Source organism: Lineus longissimus, chromosome 15 (genome assembly GCF_910592395.1).
Source record: "Lineus longissimus chromosome 15, tnLinLong1.2, whole genome shotgun sequence".
NCBI lineage: Eukaryota > Metazoa > Nemertea > Pilidiophora > Heteronemertea > Lineidae > Lineus > Lineus longissimus.
Genome location: NC_088322.1, coordinates 15,192,048 through 15,204,941, shown reverse-complemented (window position 1 = coordinate 15,204,941; position 12,894 = coordinate 15,192,048). Strand labels below are relative to the sequence as shown.

At 41.2% G+C, this 12,894-nt stretch overlaps 2 protein-coding genes across 3 annotated transcripts; both read right to left on the bottom strand.

Moving 5' to 3' along the window:
- Positions 1–4,067: 4,067 nt before the first annotated feature.
- On the bottom strand, positions 4,068–6,532 carry LOC135499849 (uncharacterized). The gene is made up of 3 exons (XM_064790824.1): positions 6,502–6,532; positions 4,865–6,206; positions 4,068–4,361 (listed from the first exon to the last, which is right to left on the bottom strand). The coding sequence occupies exon 2, from the start codon at positions 6,200–6,202 to the stop codon at positions 4,880–4,882; it is 1,323 nt and encodes a 440-aa protein (XP_064646894.1). The 5' UTR covers positions 6,203–6,206; positions 6,502–6,532; the 3' UTR covers positions 4,068–4,361; positions 4,865–4,879.
- A 3,071-nt stretch (positions 6,533–9,603) lies between these two features.
- Positions 9,604–12,215, bottom strand: LOC135499805 (uncharacterized). 2 transcript variants are annotated; one of them, XM_064790759.1, is made up of 3 exons: positions 12,021–12,215; positions 10,394–11,744; positions 9,604–9,897 (listed from the first exon to the last, which is right to left on the bottom strand). In XM_064790759.1, exon 2 carries the CDS (start codon positions 11,738–11,740, stop codon positions 10,409–10,411), a length of 1,332 nt encoding a protein of 443 aa, XP_064646829.1. In that variant the 5' UTR covers positions 11,741–11,744; positions 12,021–12,215; the 3' UTR covers positions 9,604–9,897; positions 10,394–10,408. The 2 variants fall into 2 exon arrangements, with proteins under 2 accessions (XP_064646829.1, XP_064646830.1); XM_064790760.1 differs by having other exon boundaries at positions 12,040–12,215.
- Between the last annotated feature and the right edge of the window lie 679 nt (positions 12,216–12,894).

Here is a 12,894-nt window from a genome sequence, read left to right as displayed (position 1 = left end):
CAATGGCGTCCTTGACAACACTTAGCCTTGGGGAAATAGATTCCAGTTCATATGCAACGCACTTATATATACATGTAGTGCGTCACTTTTCAGTCCAAGCCAAAAGCGGCGCTTGCAGCGATTGGCCAGACCCGTATGAGACAGCTGCATCGGATTGGCTGGCAAGGAATCAAAGTACTGGTTCAGTGCAAACGAGTACGTGCTTTAGGCATTAGCTTGAGGGCGAAACAGGACACTTTACATGCATTTAGCGGAAATCGAGAAATTGGGCTTGATTGAAACACCTGAGACTGGTCATATTCAGTAACATCGCATGTCCATTATTATTGGCTCATGTTACAGATGCCAAACTGTTGCTGCCTGCCCTTATACGGGCGAAGTTTTCAATTGTCACATGATGCTGGCAGTTATCGGAACGCACTGTCATAATTTTTCCGATTCCTGATGTATCAGCATAAATGTCATGGAAGCGATGTGTTTGTTTTTTTGCTGCCCTTGGAATCGATGTTGCTTATCATCAGCACAAAACACTGTACCATGTATTAGGTCAGATTTCAGGACATCTCCAGCAATCGGTGCATCTGTGTTGGCGAGGGATATGACAATTTCCTTTTCTTGATGCGATATTAGCAATACTTTGGTTGGCAAGTTTCAGGATTCAAATTGCAATATGATGCAATGTCACGCATGACTGTGCTTACACAGGCAAAAATTGTCGATGAAAAATCTATATAGAATCGATAACAAATGTATAAAGAAATAAGTGTTAATCATTCTCCAAAATATTATAGAGGTAGGAACGGCTTATGCTGGACAATTGTCTACAAATCTATCGAAGAAAAGCTGTAAAATAATATTAATGGTCCTTCTACATGCTGGTCGGTCCACGTTTGACAGAATCTAAGGCGACAGGTTGGACATTACTGATGAATCATAAATCATGATTGGCCATTGAACCATCAGAATATTGCCCTTGATTTAGCCGCTTTAGGCTGCAAGAACACACATTTCATAGCTTCTTTCTCATAACACGATGTTATCACATTGCATCCAGTTATCATAAATGGTATCTCTGATTATGATATCTCTCACACACATATAGCAATTATCGTCATTTTTACCGACGAAGCACTTTGGCAATCAATTAACCTGCTCCAAGTTTCTCCGTGGGTGTCCAATAACTAATAATTACAGCGAAATTTACGCATACCAACCTTGGAAAACCTTTAAATCATTCAGTTGCTGTGAGAGGAATACTGATATGATTACAGTGTCAGAATGCAACAACTGAAAAAAATTGAATCACTCCCAGATCTTAATTGTAGGAGCTAACTTAGGTTTCCAATATCTGCTGATTGGCAGGTAATGCAATACTGCAAGTACTTCATATGTCGCCCGACACCTAGAGAAAGTTACGAGTACATCATCAAGCCAAACATTGACAACTAATTGTTGATGCTGAGTTTGGTTTCCGATATCTGCTGTCCTAATTCATACTTTACAATCTGCCTGCTGCAGTAGTTGTCAAGCCTACATTCCCTATGTGACTGCATGCAGACTGATCCCATTCAATACTCCACCCAGCTCCTCTTTTTTTTCGTTCTCGTTCACAATATATTTATCTGTCGATATTCCATTGTAAATTGGTTCATGAAACAAGGAGAAATTACAAAAATATTTTTGACATTTAGAATTATTTCATGATTTACGTCACGATTCGGTACATTCTTTTTAGATCGTCGAGTGTTGTCTGCACACGAATCGTCAAGGCATTTAAGACACACAGGCGACATTTGCGCCGCATATCCATGCGTTTCGTCCTCTAAATCCTTTCAATATTATTTGGACATCCACAGGAGGACAAGCAGGAACTCGGACATCAATGTATGTGCAGCCTGTGTAGATCCAGATTAGTAAATTTAAGGTCTGAGGCCATATATCAAAATTTGCTGAAAATTTTTATTTTCCCAAACAATTTTGGACTGGGTTCCTATTCAAACACGCAATTCTATTGTTCTCCTCTGAATCGATCATCTACCCCGCACCCCTTACATGCCTCAGCCTCGAGTTAGTTCATATATAATTTTCGACCTATTTTCTAACGAATCACTCACCCAACCCCGAAAGCCTGAGGGGTCAGTGGTCGATTTCATCTCTTTGTCTCAAAACAAATCGTAAGTTTGATGCCTAATCATCGAAGAGAACTTCCAACTATCATTTCACATCTCTTTGTCTCTCATATAACTTTACGAGTTAATTTTCAAAACCTTCCAAGGTTTCTCGCCTGTGTGACCAATGCTGAACCCAAACCATAAAAATTCTGTAAGATTAAAAGCCGGATGATAGACCAATTAATGTTTAATAGGGATGACTTAGAAATAAGACAGTTCGTCCTCGGTGTGGTGCTTCAAAGTGGAGTTGACTTTCAATTCAAGACGAGAATCCAGATATCTAATTCAACGTTTCCAATGTATTTCCTGCCCTTTAGGTCAAACGAGTTTTCATGATCTCTGTTCCCTTAAAGACTGGGACAGTGGAATGGGAGTAACTGACTCCTCTAAGATATTTAGGCCTAAGAAGTAAGGTAATATATCCAGGATTAAAAGAGAGGCCAGTGAAATATTGTCAGAAATGCATTCAACTGGAACTATCAACCTTCGAGGAACAAAGAGCTCTGTGTTCCAACATGGCTGCAAACTGACGTCATTTTGAGAGCGCCTCGAGGCTTTTAACAGATTGCCTGAAGCTATGAGAGGTTTCAGTATTTTTTCTTGATGACAATCTCGACAGAATATCTGTGCTAATCCATTAAGTGGGTTATCTTAGGTTTAGGCTGAGATTTTCATTAGTCCATCGACTGGGATGAGAAATGTCATGACAATGCCCTGATACATCAGTGATTAGTTACCCTTGGGATTTCGGGCAGGGAGGGGGTCTGAAAACTTTCCTAATAGGGATTTCTGTCAAGAAGTTCATCTCTTAAATATTGCAAGAAATGAATGTGTCGGAGGCCCAAAGTCCTGGACAGACTTAAAATATCCCAAAATTTTGTTTTTTGCCAGAAAAATCAGCTCATGATTACAGAGCTGTTAGGTGCTGGAGTATATCTGCACGGTCCTTCTGGCTTCTATCCCAACGACCTCCCGGCATCTGCTGGGTATTGGGCACTGACTGAGATACTATCCGCCTCGGGACTAATTAACAAAGATATTCATCCGCCCTCCCAATTAGCGAGTCGCCACATCATTGGCGAGAATTCGATAGTGATGGATTTCTCAGACAGCGCGAACAATGAACGAAGTCGTGCGAAAAAATACCCAGTTTTAATTGTGTAACTCTATGCTGATTAACATACGGTTTTCACAGATTCGTGTATTAATCAGAGAGTACGAGGATTAATTTACTTGGTGGAGGATCTATCTTAGCGCCGATACGTTGCCAAATGTGCTTGTATTGATCATACGATAGTCGGTGCAAAATCGCACAAAATGATTGGCCATGCATGACAATAGCACGATGTAATTGAGGCATTGTGAGAATGAATGAAGCATGCTAAGGTTGTGTGACGGACGCTGGAAATTGCTCATCCGAAGATGTTTCCTGATTATGTGATGAAATGAGTCAGCGTTCGATCGCAAGACGCCGATACGCATTGTTAAATAAACAAAAGGAATGAGAATCGTCTGTTAGAGGTAATTATAAAACGCGGAATGAGACGCCGTGTCAGCTGTCACCGGCATTGTTACCCCGCCCTGGTAATTACTAGACATTTTAATCAACATTTCCCAGCCTGTTCTCAAGCACCAATCATTTTATTGGCAAATAATTAAGACATTTAGGAAAAACCATGGTGAACCTTTGACATGGTTTTGACCTGTCAGAAATCCTTATCTTTCAATTATAGTTGAATTTTAAAGAACATTTCAAAAAATAATCACATGACCGAGTGGACCCTATTCCTTGTCGGAATCGCCTCGTCATATTTCAATCCTGAGCACCGCAAACTTCCTTCAACGATTTAAAATTAAGTGAACAAGGTAACGAAAAGAAATGGAATAAATGGGCTGTTCAAATTCTGAATCTTTATTTTCGATCTACCACTGACAATAATTGACGAAATAGTTAGGACGTTGAGTTGCTCGTCTCGTCTACACGTTTAGATCTAAATGAAGTAATCCCACTAGATAAATTAAAATACACCCTTCACCTGTGTACGATTATATAATGAATAGCTTGTCGAGTACTACTGGCAATTTTACGATATCCTCCGCCATGATGAAGATTAAAATCACACCTTTACTCCTTCATATCGATCATGTTGATCTTCATCGAAAGTCAAATTGCATCTTTGCACACTCCATCTGAAATTAAAAATGTGATATGGAGAGTTATTCTCAAGACACCTTGCCGGTTACAATGAATCGCAGTTTACAATGTGTAATGCACTATGCGCCCACTGTGCATCGATTTTACTGCAGCGGTCAGGCAACCGTGACCGCTGGTGTTGGTGGCAAAATGGAAGTGGTCAAAAAGCCGTCAAAATGAAGCTTCATTGTTTAGAGAGTTGTAGCGAACTAGACGTATTGTTTGTCTCGCCGAACATCGCACGGACGGAGCTACCATTCATTCCAAAATCGCGGCTGCGGCCTCGGTTAGGCCTACATTTTGTCTCCAACCTCGTGGCATTTGGTGAGACAACCAATACCTCCAGTTCAATATCCACTCCTTAAACACGATCAGTACGATTGGATTGGCGGTCGAAAAGGTAGCCTGCGACTACCCAGTACAAAGCATTTTACATTTGTTGAATGGTACTGACTGGGTGTGAGGTCATATGAGAGTTTACATCATCGAACCAACTTACCTTAAGTGTTCATGATTAACCAAAGAAAACGGCATCCATCTCATTTTCATATACTTGAGATGAAAACATGTCAGCAGGGAAGGATAGCCAATATAGTTTCCTTTTGACCATGTGGTTAGAAGCAGCTCTAACCTGTAGATCAGGATTGCAGGACCTACATACAAAGGCAATGTATGCAAACGGTCGGCAGGAGGTCCTCAGGCCAGCCTCAACACGGTTGTACATATAATCAGCAATAGGACTCTTGTTATTGTGGCCCATCCAGTTTTGGATTCGAACAATTTCCGAGTTAGCTTTAGCGGCGTTGAAACTGCTGTGCTTCTTGTCAACACTTACAGCTATTACGTTCTTGCCATGTTGCTGAAATTTCATTATTGCTCCACAATTTTGGCCGTGTCGGTGTTTGTTTGACCCTTGGATGTCTTTTGACACCACCACCGCCCAGTAACGCCAATAAAACTTGGTTGAAAGCTTAGCATAAAGCTGGTCTGCAAAGGCGCCATTGTTTAAGTTTGCTTTCAACGGTATAAACTCATCCAAATCTTTGCTGAACTGCGCATGAAAGTCAATAAGCCCATTCTCGATCTTTTTCATTTCGAGTTTAAGCGTCTCCATGCGATTCAACCAAGTGTTCGTTCTTGATCCCGTCAACGTGTATCCATCCCACTTGTAGTATGCCATCTCGACGACCATAGCCTTCATCACTAGTCCAAAGTAGCCAAGCATGAAGGTCTCCACCTGTTTTCTGTCGTTTCCCGTAAACTCCATACAGCCTCGAAATACATTCTTGAAAGTCGTTGCATCATTAGCGGTGGCCGCGTCAAAGAGTTTGTACCCTGCACCCTGATAGTCAGACTCGTACTGAGTAATGAAGTCGCGCTTGAAGCCCTCCTTTTCATCGACTGGTGCGGTAATAACACTTCGATATTTCATATGCAAATATCGGATTGACTGTTCCTCGTCGGCGATTTTTACCTGCATGTTTTCCCACTTGACCAATCGCTTGACTTCGTCAAACTGTACATCCATAAGGTCAAATTTTTGGTCGATTTTGTCAAATCGCTCCATTATCTTCTCTTCCAGAGATGGTCCCGACGGAACGAAAGCTAGGATTAACCCCATCAGCGGCCCCAAAGCTCCAAGAAATGGGGCCATTTTATTTCCGATATTCTGCATAAGCTCGCTGAAGCCGTCGCTTTTCAATGCCTCACCGATCTTTTCACCAAAAGCGAGGCCATTTTCTACAAGGGCCTTGTCGGCGGCAGAAAGTGTTAGTCCATGGACCGTCGCGGCCAAAAGTACCACCCCCGTCAGTGCGATCATCAGCCTTGATTTCATCTTTCTGAAAGTAAGAGTCAAGCATGAACTGAAATCTTTTAAACTGAATTTTACCGAAGGTCCAACTGGCTATTTAATGACTTTATAGTCAGTAGGAAACGTCTTTGTATGGATCATCTCGGTGACCAGGCTATGTCTACTGCATAGTTAAAGATTAGAAACCAGTGATGAATATAGTGCTACCCTGTCCTAGGCTAAACAGCCTTATCTTATGAATGGCTGCAGATTGGAAACCAGTTATAAATGTAGTAATTTCCTGAAATTAGTTTACCAGGCTTACCTATTGCAGTGTTACAGACCTCGCTTCTTCTTCTGTCCAAAAGCTAAGGATCTAATGAAACGTGCTGCTCCCAATCTGTCCCTCTCGAAATGCCCCCAAATCTCAGACGCCCCTGGTCTATATATTCCAATCACGCATGCTAAGAGGAAGGCCATATCAACGAATTCTCAGTATCGACTAATCAGGGACTGCCACGTCATTTTCGGCTTCATCACGTTGTTGTGAATGTGACAAGTTTTTGGCCCTTATGCAAAAAGCATATGTGACCCAGGCCTATTATCTTGGTTTTTTTCAAAATGGCAATGGCAATCCTGAAGCCAAGGCAACAGCCGGAACTTCATAAAAAAGATTTGATAATGTATGAACCCTCTGAACTTCAAAAACGATCTCTGATTAATACCAAAAGCATAATCATCTGTCAAAATTTTTGATGTATTTGGGTGAAGTCCTCACCAGAACTTTACTAAAGACCTGTCCAACAAGTATTGCACTTGGCTCCAATTTGACTTTTACCACCATTCATCTCAAAAATAGGCCTACAATGTTCACGTACATTACTTGTAGAAATCATCCATCTGCTACGTATAAGCTAGATGATATGGTATAGAAATTGTCATTAAAACATTAAAGAATTCATAACCCTATTTGCGTGTCATCGCCACTATCCTTAAGAATCTACAAAACGTGAATCTCTTCAGGTGGTTTCGGTACTATTTTCAGATGGCTATATAGAGTTTGTGAAGAACTTTGACCTTGGTCATTAGGTCGTTATTAAAGTGTCTCTTGGATGTCTCTGTATATCTATTGCGATATCTCATAAAGACCATAAACGAATATTTTCCTTAATAAATAGAGTATTAAGAAATAGTTTATGAATTCATAGACATCCATTACGAAATATCAAAATCGAGGTGTCATTACCTTCTGTCCAATCAAGGATGATGAAATTCTCCTTTGAGTTGTTGAAAGAGTGATCGTCCTTCAAGTAATAATATCTAAATATCTTAATAATCTTGCGATTCTCACTCGGGCGGAATAGCGGGCCGGTCCGCCCCTGAAAAAATAGCCATTGTTTCTTAAAGTACTGGTCATAATGACACATCGCTGGAGACAAGGCTAGGGAACAATATTAGTGGGACATCTTGATGAGATACAAAATGGCTGACAATGATGGCGGCGTCTTTAATCTGACAGATTCGAGGGGGGACAGGTGACAAGTGTCACCAAGACCTGCCTTCCAAATTATCGCCAATCGTTGTTGAAATATTCTGTAAAATGAGATTCTTTGGATATTTATATTGGGTGGTGTAAAAGTCGGGTTTCCTGTTACCATGTGGTGTGAAGTAAGTTCCGATACGAAAATCGTCGTTAAGAGTGATTCTTGCCCAATAATCAGACTGATTGATTTCTATGGAGACCGGGATGCCGTAATAATAGGGTATCCCAAATGCGCTTTGAGCAGTGAAACCTGGAAAAGCGCTATATAAGAACCCAATATTGTTATTATTATCATCTATGAGCTCGCCACTCATTTTAGAGAGCAAGACCTACAAAATAAGTAGAAATGTGTTATTTTAGCACTCGTCGGCAAAACTGTGAAATATCTTATGAACATAGTTTGCTGAATTGTCATTGGAATTAAGTACTCAAAGCTAAAATATTTCGTGATACCACATGAGGGTTTTAGGCACCACGTTTTCAAAAAGGTATCACCTGGTGCATTATGACAGATGGTACGACCGATTTGGACGATAGCTGTTGATGATTACACGAATGTTTCCAGTGCTTTCAATGGTTTTGTCCACCACCCTTACATGAAGGTTCCACAGCATGTTCTACCGACACTAGGGTGTTACCTCAGAGCAAACGTGTGACGGCTTAAGCTGAACTCATTCTTTTCAGATCGTCAAGTGTTGTGTGCACACGAATCGTCAAGCCATTTAAGATACACAGGCGACATTTACGCCGCATATCCGTGCGTTTCGTCCTCTAAATCCTTTCAATGTTATTTGGACATCCACAGGAGGACAAGCAGGAACTCGGACATCAATGTATGTGCAGCCTGTGTAGATCCAGATTAGTAAATTTAAGGTCTGAGACCATATATCAAAATTTGCTGAAAATTTTTATTTTCCCCAACAATTTTGGACTGGGTTCCTATTCAAACACGCAATTCTATTGTTCTCCTCTGAATCGATCATCTACCCCGCACCCCTTACATGCCTCAGCCTCGAGTTAGTTCATATATAATTTTCGACCTATTTTCTAACGAATCACTCATCTCACCTCGAAAGCCTGAGGGGTCAGTGGTCGATTTCATCTCTTTGTCTCAAAACAAATCGTAAGTTTGATGCCTAATCATCAAAGAGAACTTCCAACTATCATTCCACATCTCTTTGTCTTTCATATAACTTTCATTGAGATAAGACCACTAATGAATATTCATAGGTTGGAGGGTCGAGGCCTATCAATTAGACGAGTGCATGTTTTTAACTATCAAGTACATATTTGGAGAGGTATTGAAAAAATATTTGCTGTGGCAAGTCTACAGATATTAAGAAATTATTTGATGAAAAAATTAATTTCGCATTTTGCTAATTGGGTGATAGGGGGCGTGTTTTGAGTTTTTTCTGCCAGTTGGCTGAAAAGAGTGGAAATATCAAAGTCTGTCTAATTTGTCGATTATCAAAAAATTTGCGTGGTCAGCTACCAGTTTATTTTTCAAAATTTACTTGCCTGACTGTCCGGAATATCAGTTAAAAATTTCAGATTCACAACCCCACGCAGTATTTGATGCGTCGCGGTCAAACATTGACAATTTAACAGCTAAAAGGCTTTAAAAATCAATTGTGGTCTTGTCTCCGAGTTAATTTTCAAAAGCTTCCAAGGTTTCTCGCCTGTGTGACCAATACTGAACCCAAACCATTCACATGGTTTTGACCTGTCAGAAATCCATATCTTTCAATTATAATTGTATTTTAAAGAACATTTCAACAAATAATCACATGACCGAGTGGACCGCATTCCTTGTCGGAATCGCCTCGTCATATTTCAATCCTGAGCACCGCAAACTTCATTCAACGTGAACAAGGTAACGAAAAGAAATGGAATAAATGGGCAGTTCAAATTCTGAATCTTTATTTTCGATCCACCACTGGCAATAATTGACGAAATAGTTAGGACGTTGAGTTGCTCGTCTCGTCGACACGTTTAGATCTAAATAAAGTAATCCCACTAGATAAACTAAAATACACCCTTCACCTGTATACGATTATATAATGAATAGCTTGTCGAGTACTACTGGCAATTTTACGATATCCTCCGCCATGATGAAGTTTAAAATCACACCTTTACTCCTTCATCTCGATCATGTTGATCTTCATCCAAAGTCAAATTGCATCTTTGCACACTCCATCTGAAATTAAAAATGAGATATGGAGAGTTATTCTCAAGACACCTTGCCGGTTACAATGAATCGCAGTTTACAATGTAATGTACTATGCGCCCACTGTGCATCGATTTTACTGCAGCGGTCAGGCAACCGTGACCGCTGGTGTTGGTGGCAAAACGGAAGTGATCAAAAAGTCGTCAAATGAAGCTTCATTGTTTAAAGAGTTGTAGCGAACTGGACGTATTGTTTGTCTCGCCGAACATCGCACGGATGGAGCTATCATTCCAAAATCGCGGCTGCGGCCTCGGTTAGGCCTACATTTTGTCTCCACCCTCGTGGCATTTGGTGAGACAACCAATACCTCCACTTCAGTATCCACTCCTTAAACACGATCAGTACGATTGGATTGGTGGTCGAAAAGGTAGCCTGCGACTACCCAGTACAAAGCATTTTACATTTGTTGAATGGTACTGACTGGGTGTGAGGTCATATGAGGGTTTACATCATCGAACCAACTTACCTTAAGTGTTCATGATTAACCAAAAAAGACGGCATCCATCTCATATGCATATACTTGATGATATGCAAACATGTAATTTCTAGTAGGGATGGATACCCAATATAGTTTCCTTTTGACCATGTGGTTAGAAGCAGCTCTAACCTGTAGGTCAGGATTGCAGGACCTACATACAAAGGCAATGTATGCAAACGGTCGGCAGGAGGTCCTCAGGCCAGCCTCAACACGGTTGTACATATAATCAGCATTAGGACTCTTATTATTGCTGGCCATCCAGTTTTGGATTCGAACAATTTCCGAGTTAGCTTTAGCGGCGTTGAAACTGCTGTCCGTCTTGTCAACACTAACAGCTATTACGTTCTTGCCATTTTGCTGAAACTTCTTTATTGCTCCACAATTTTGGCCGTGTCGGTGTTTGCTTGACCCTTGGATGTCTTTTGACACCACCACCGTCCAGTAACGCCAATAAAACTTGGTTGAAAGCTTGGCATAAAGCTGGTCTGCAAAGGCGCCATTTTTTAAGTTGGCGTTCAACAGTATAAACTCATCCAAATCTTTGCTCAACTGCGCATGAAAGTCAATTAGCTCATTCTCGATCTTTTTCATTTCGAGTTTAAGCGTCTCCATGCGATTCAACCAAGTGGTCGTTCTTGATCCCGTCAACGTGTATCCATCCCACTTGTAGTATGCCATCTCGAGGACCATAGCCTTCATCACTAGTCCAAAGTAACCAAGCATGAAGGTCTCCACCTGTTTTCTGTCGTTTCCCGTAAACTCCATACAGCCTCGAAATACATTCTTGAAAGTCGTTGCATCATTAGCGGTGGCCGCGTCAAAGAGTTTGTACCCTGCACCCTGGTAGTCAGACTCGTACTGAGTAATGAAGTCGCGCTTGTAGCCTTCCTTTTCATCGACTGGTGCGGTCATAACACTTCGATATTTCATATGCAAATATCGGATTGACTGTTCCTCGTCGGCGACTTTTACCTGCATGCTTTCCCACTCGATCAATTGTTTGACTTCGTCAAACTGTGCATCCATAAGGTCAAATTTTTGGTCCATTTGGTCAAATCGCTCCATTATCTTCTCTTCCAGAGATGGTCCCGACGGAAAGAAGGATAGGATTAACCCCATCAGCGGCCCCAAAGCTCCAAGAAATGGGGCCATTTTATTTCCGATATTCTGCATAAGATCGCTGAAGTCGTCATTTTGCAATGCCTCACCAATCTTTTCACCAAAAGCGAGGCCATTTTCTACAATGGCCTTGTCGGCGGCAGAAAGTGTTTGTCCATGGACCGTCGCGGCCAAAAGTACCACCCCCGTCAGTGCGATCATCAGCCTTGATTTCATCTTTCTGAAAGTAAGAGTCAAGCATGAACTGAAATCTTTTAAACTGAATTTTACCGAAGGTCCAACTGGCTATTTAATGACTTTATAGTCAGTAGGAAACGTCTTTGTATGGATCATCTCGGTGACCAGGCTATGTCTACAGCATAGTTAAAGATTAGAAACCAGTGTTAAATATAGTGCTATCCTGTCCTAGGCTAAACAGCCTTATCTTATGAATGGCTGCAGATTGGAAACCAGTTATAAATGTAGTAATTTCCTGAAATTAGTTTACCAGGCTTACCTATTGCAGTGTTACAGACCTCGCTTCTTCTTCTGTCCAAAAGCTAAGGATCTAATGAAACGTGCTGCTCCAAATCTGTCCCTCTCGAAATGCCCCCAAATCTCAGACGCCCCTGGTCTATATTTTCCAATCACGCATGCTCAGAGGAAGGCCATATCAACGAATTCTCAGTATCGACTAATCAGGGACTGCCACGTCATTTTCGGCTTCATCACGCTCTTTACACACTGACAACATTTTGGGAAACATGTTGGCCAACATGTTGTCCAGGTGCGTTGTTATCGAAAATGTTGGCAGTGTAAACAGTTCGGAAACATTCGGTAACATGTTGGCCAAATAATGCTCAAATGTGGTCGAAATAATACAAAATCAATTTTTGTCGAGTTTTATCCAATCAGAAATAGGCCACAAATCACATGATCAACCTGAAGCCTTGTGATGTAGTCAAATCAGCAGCCTCCAGCAAGGAATGGTTATTGAGTGAAGTGGAACAACTTATCGCAGTATGGGAGAGTTGTGCCTGTTTATGGGATGACAGTAGACAGGAGACAGTGGTAGGCCCCATGCTGGTCTCTTATATATATCCATGGTCTTGTCCACACTCTTTTCTCATCTTTACGTCTTCTTTGCCGTCTTTCAATCAGGATACGTAAAATTATGGCAGAGCCCCCGACAATACATTTTCTTCTCTTGGAATCTTCCATTGTTTATAAATTTCCGTCCAAAATCCTCATTTTCTCAGAAACATTCGATAACAAGTTGCCCCACATGTTGTTGAATGATGTCATGTGTATACAGGGCCAAATTTTGTTGCCCAGGTGTGTTGCCGAGATGTTTCCGAAAATGTTACCGAAAATGTTGTCAGTGTGCAAAA

What these genes read in the sequence shown, in the direction of transcription:
- LOC135499849 (XM_064790824.1), bottom strand. Translation starts at nt 6,202, where the DNA reads ATGAAATCAAGGCTGATGATCGCACTGACGGGGGTGGTACTTTTGGCC.
- LOC135499805 (XM_064790759.1), bottom strand. Translation starts at nt 11,740, where the DNA reads ATGAAATCAAGGCTGATGATCGCACTGACGGGGGTGGTACTTTTGGCC.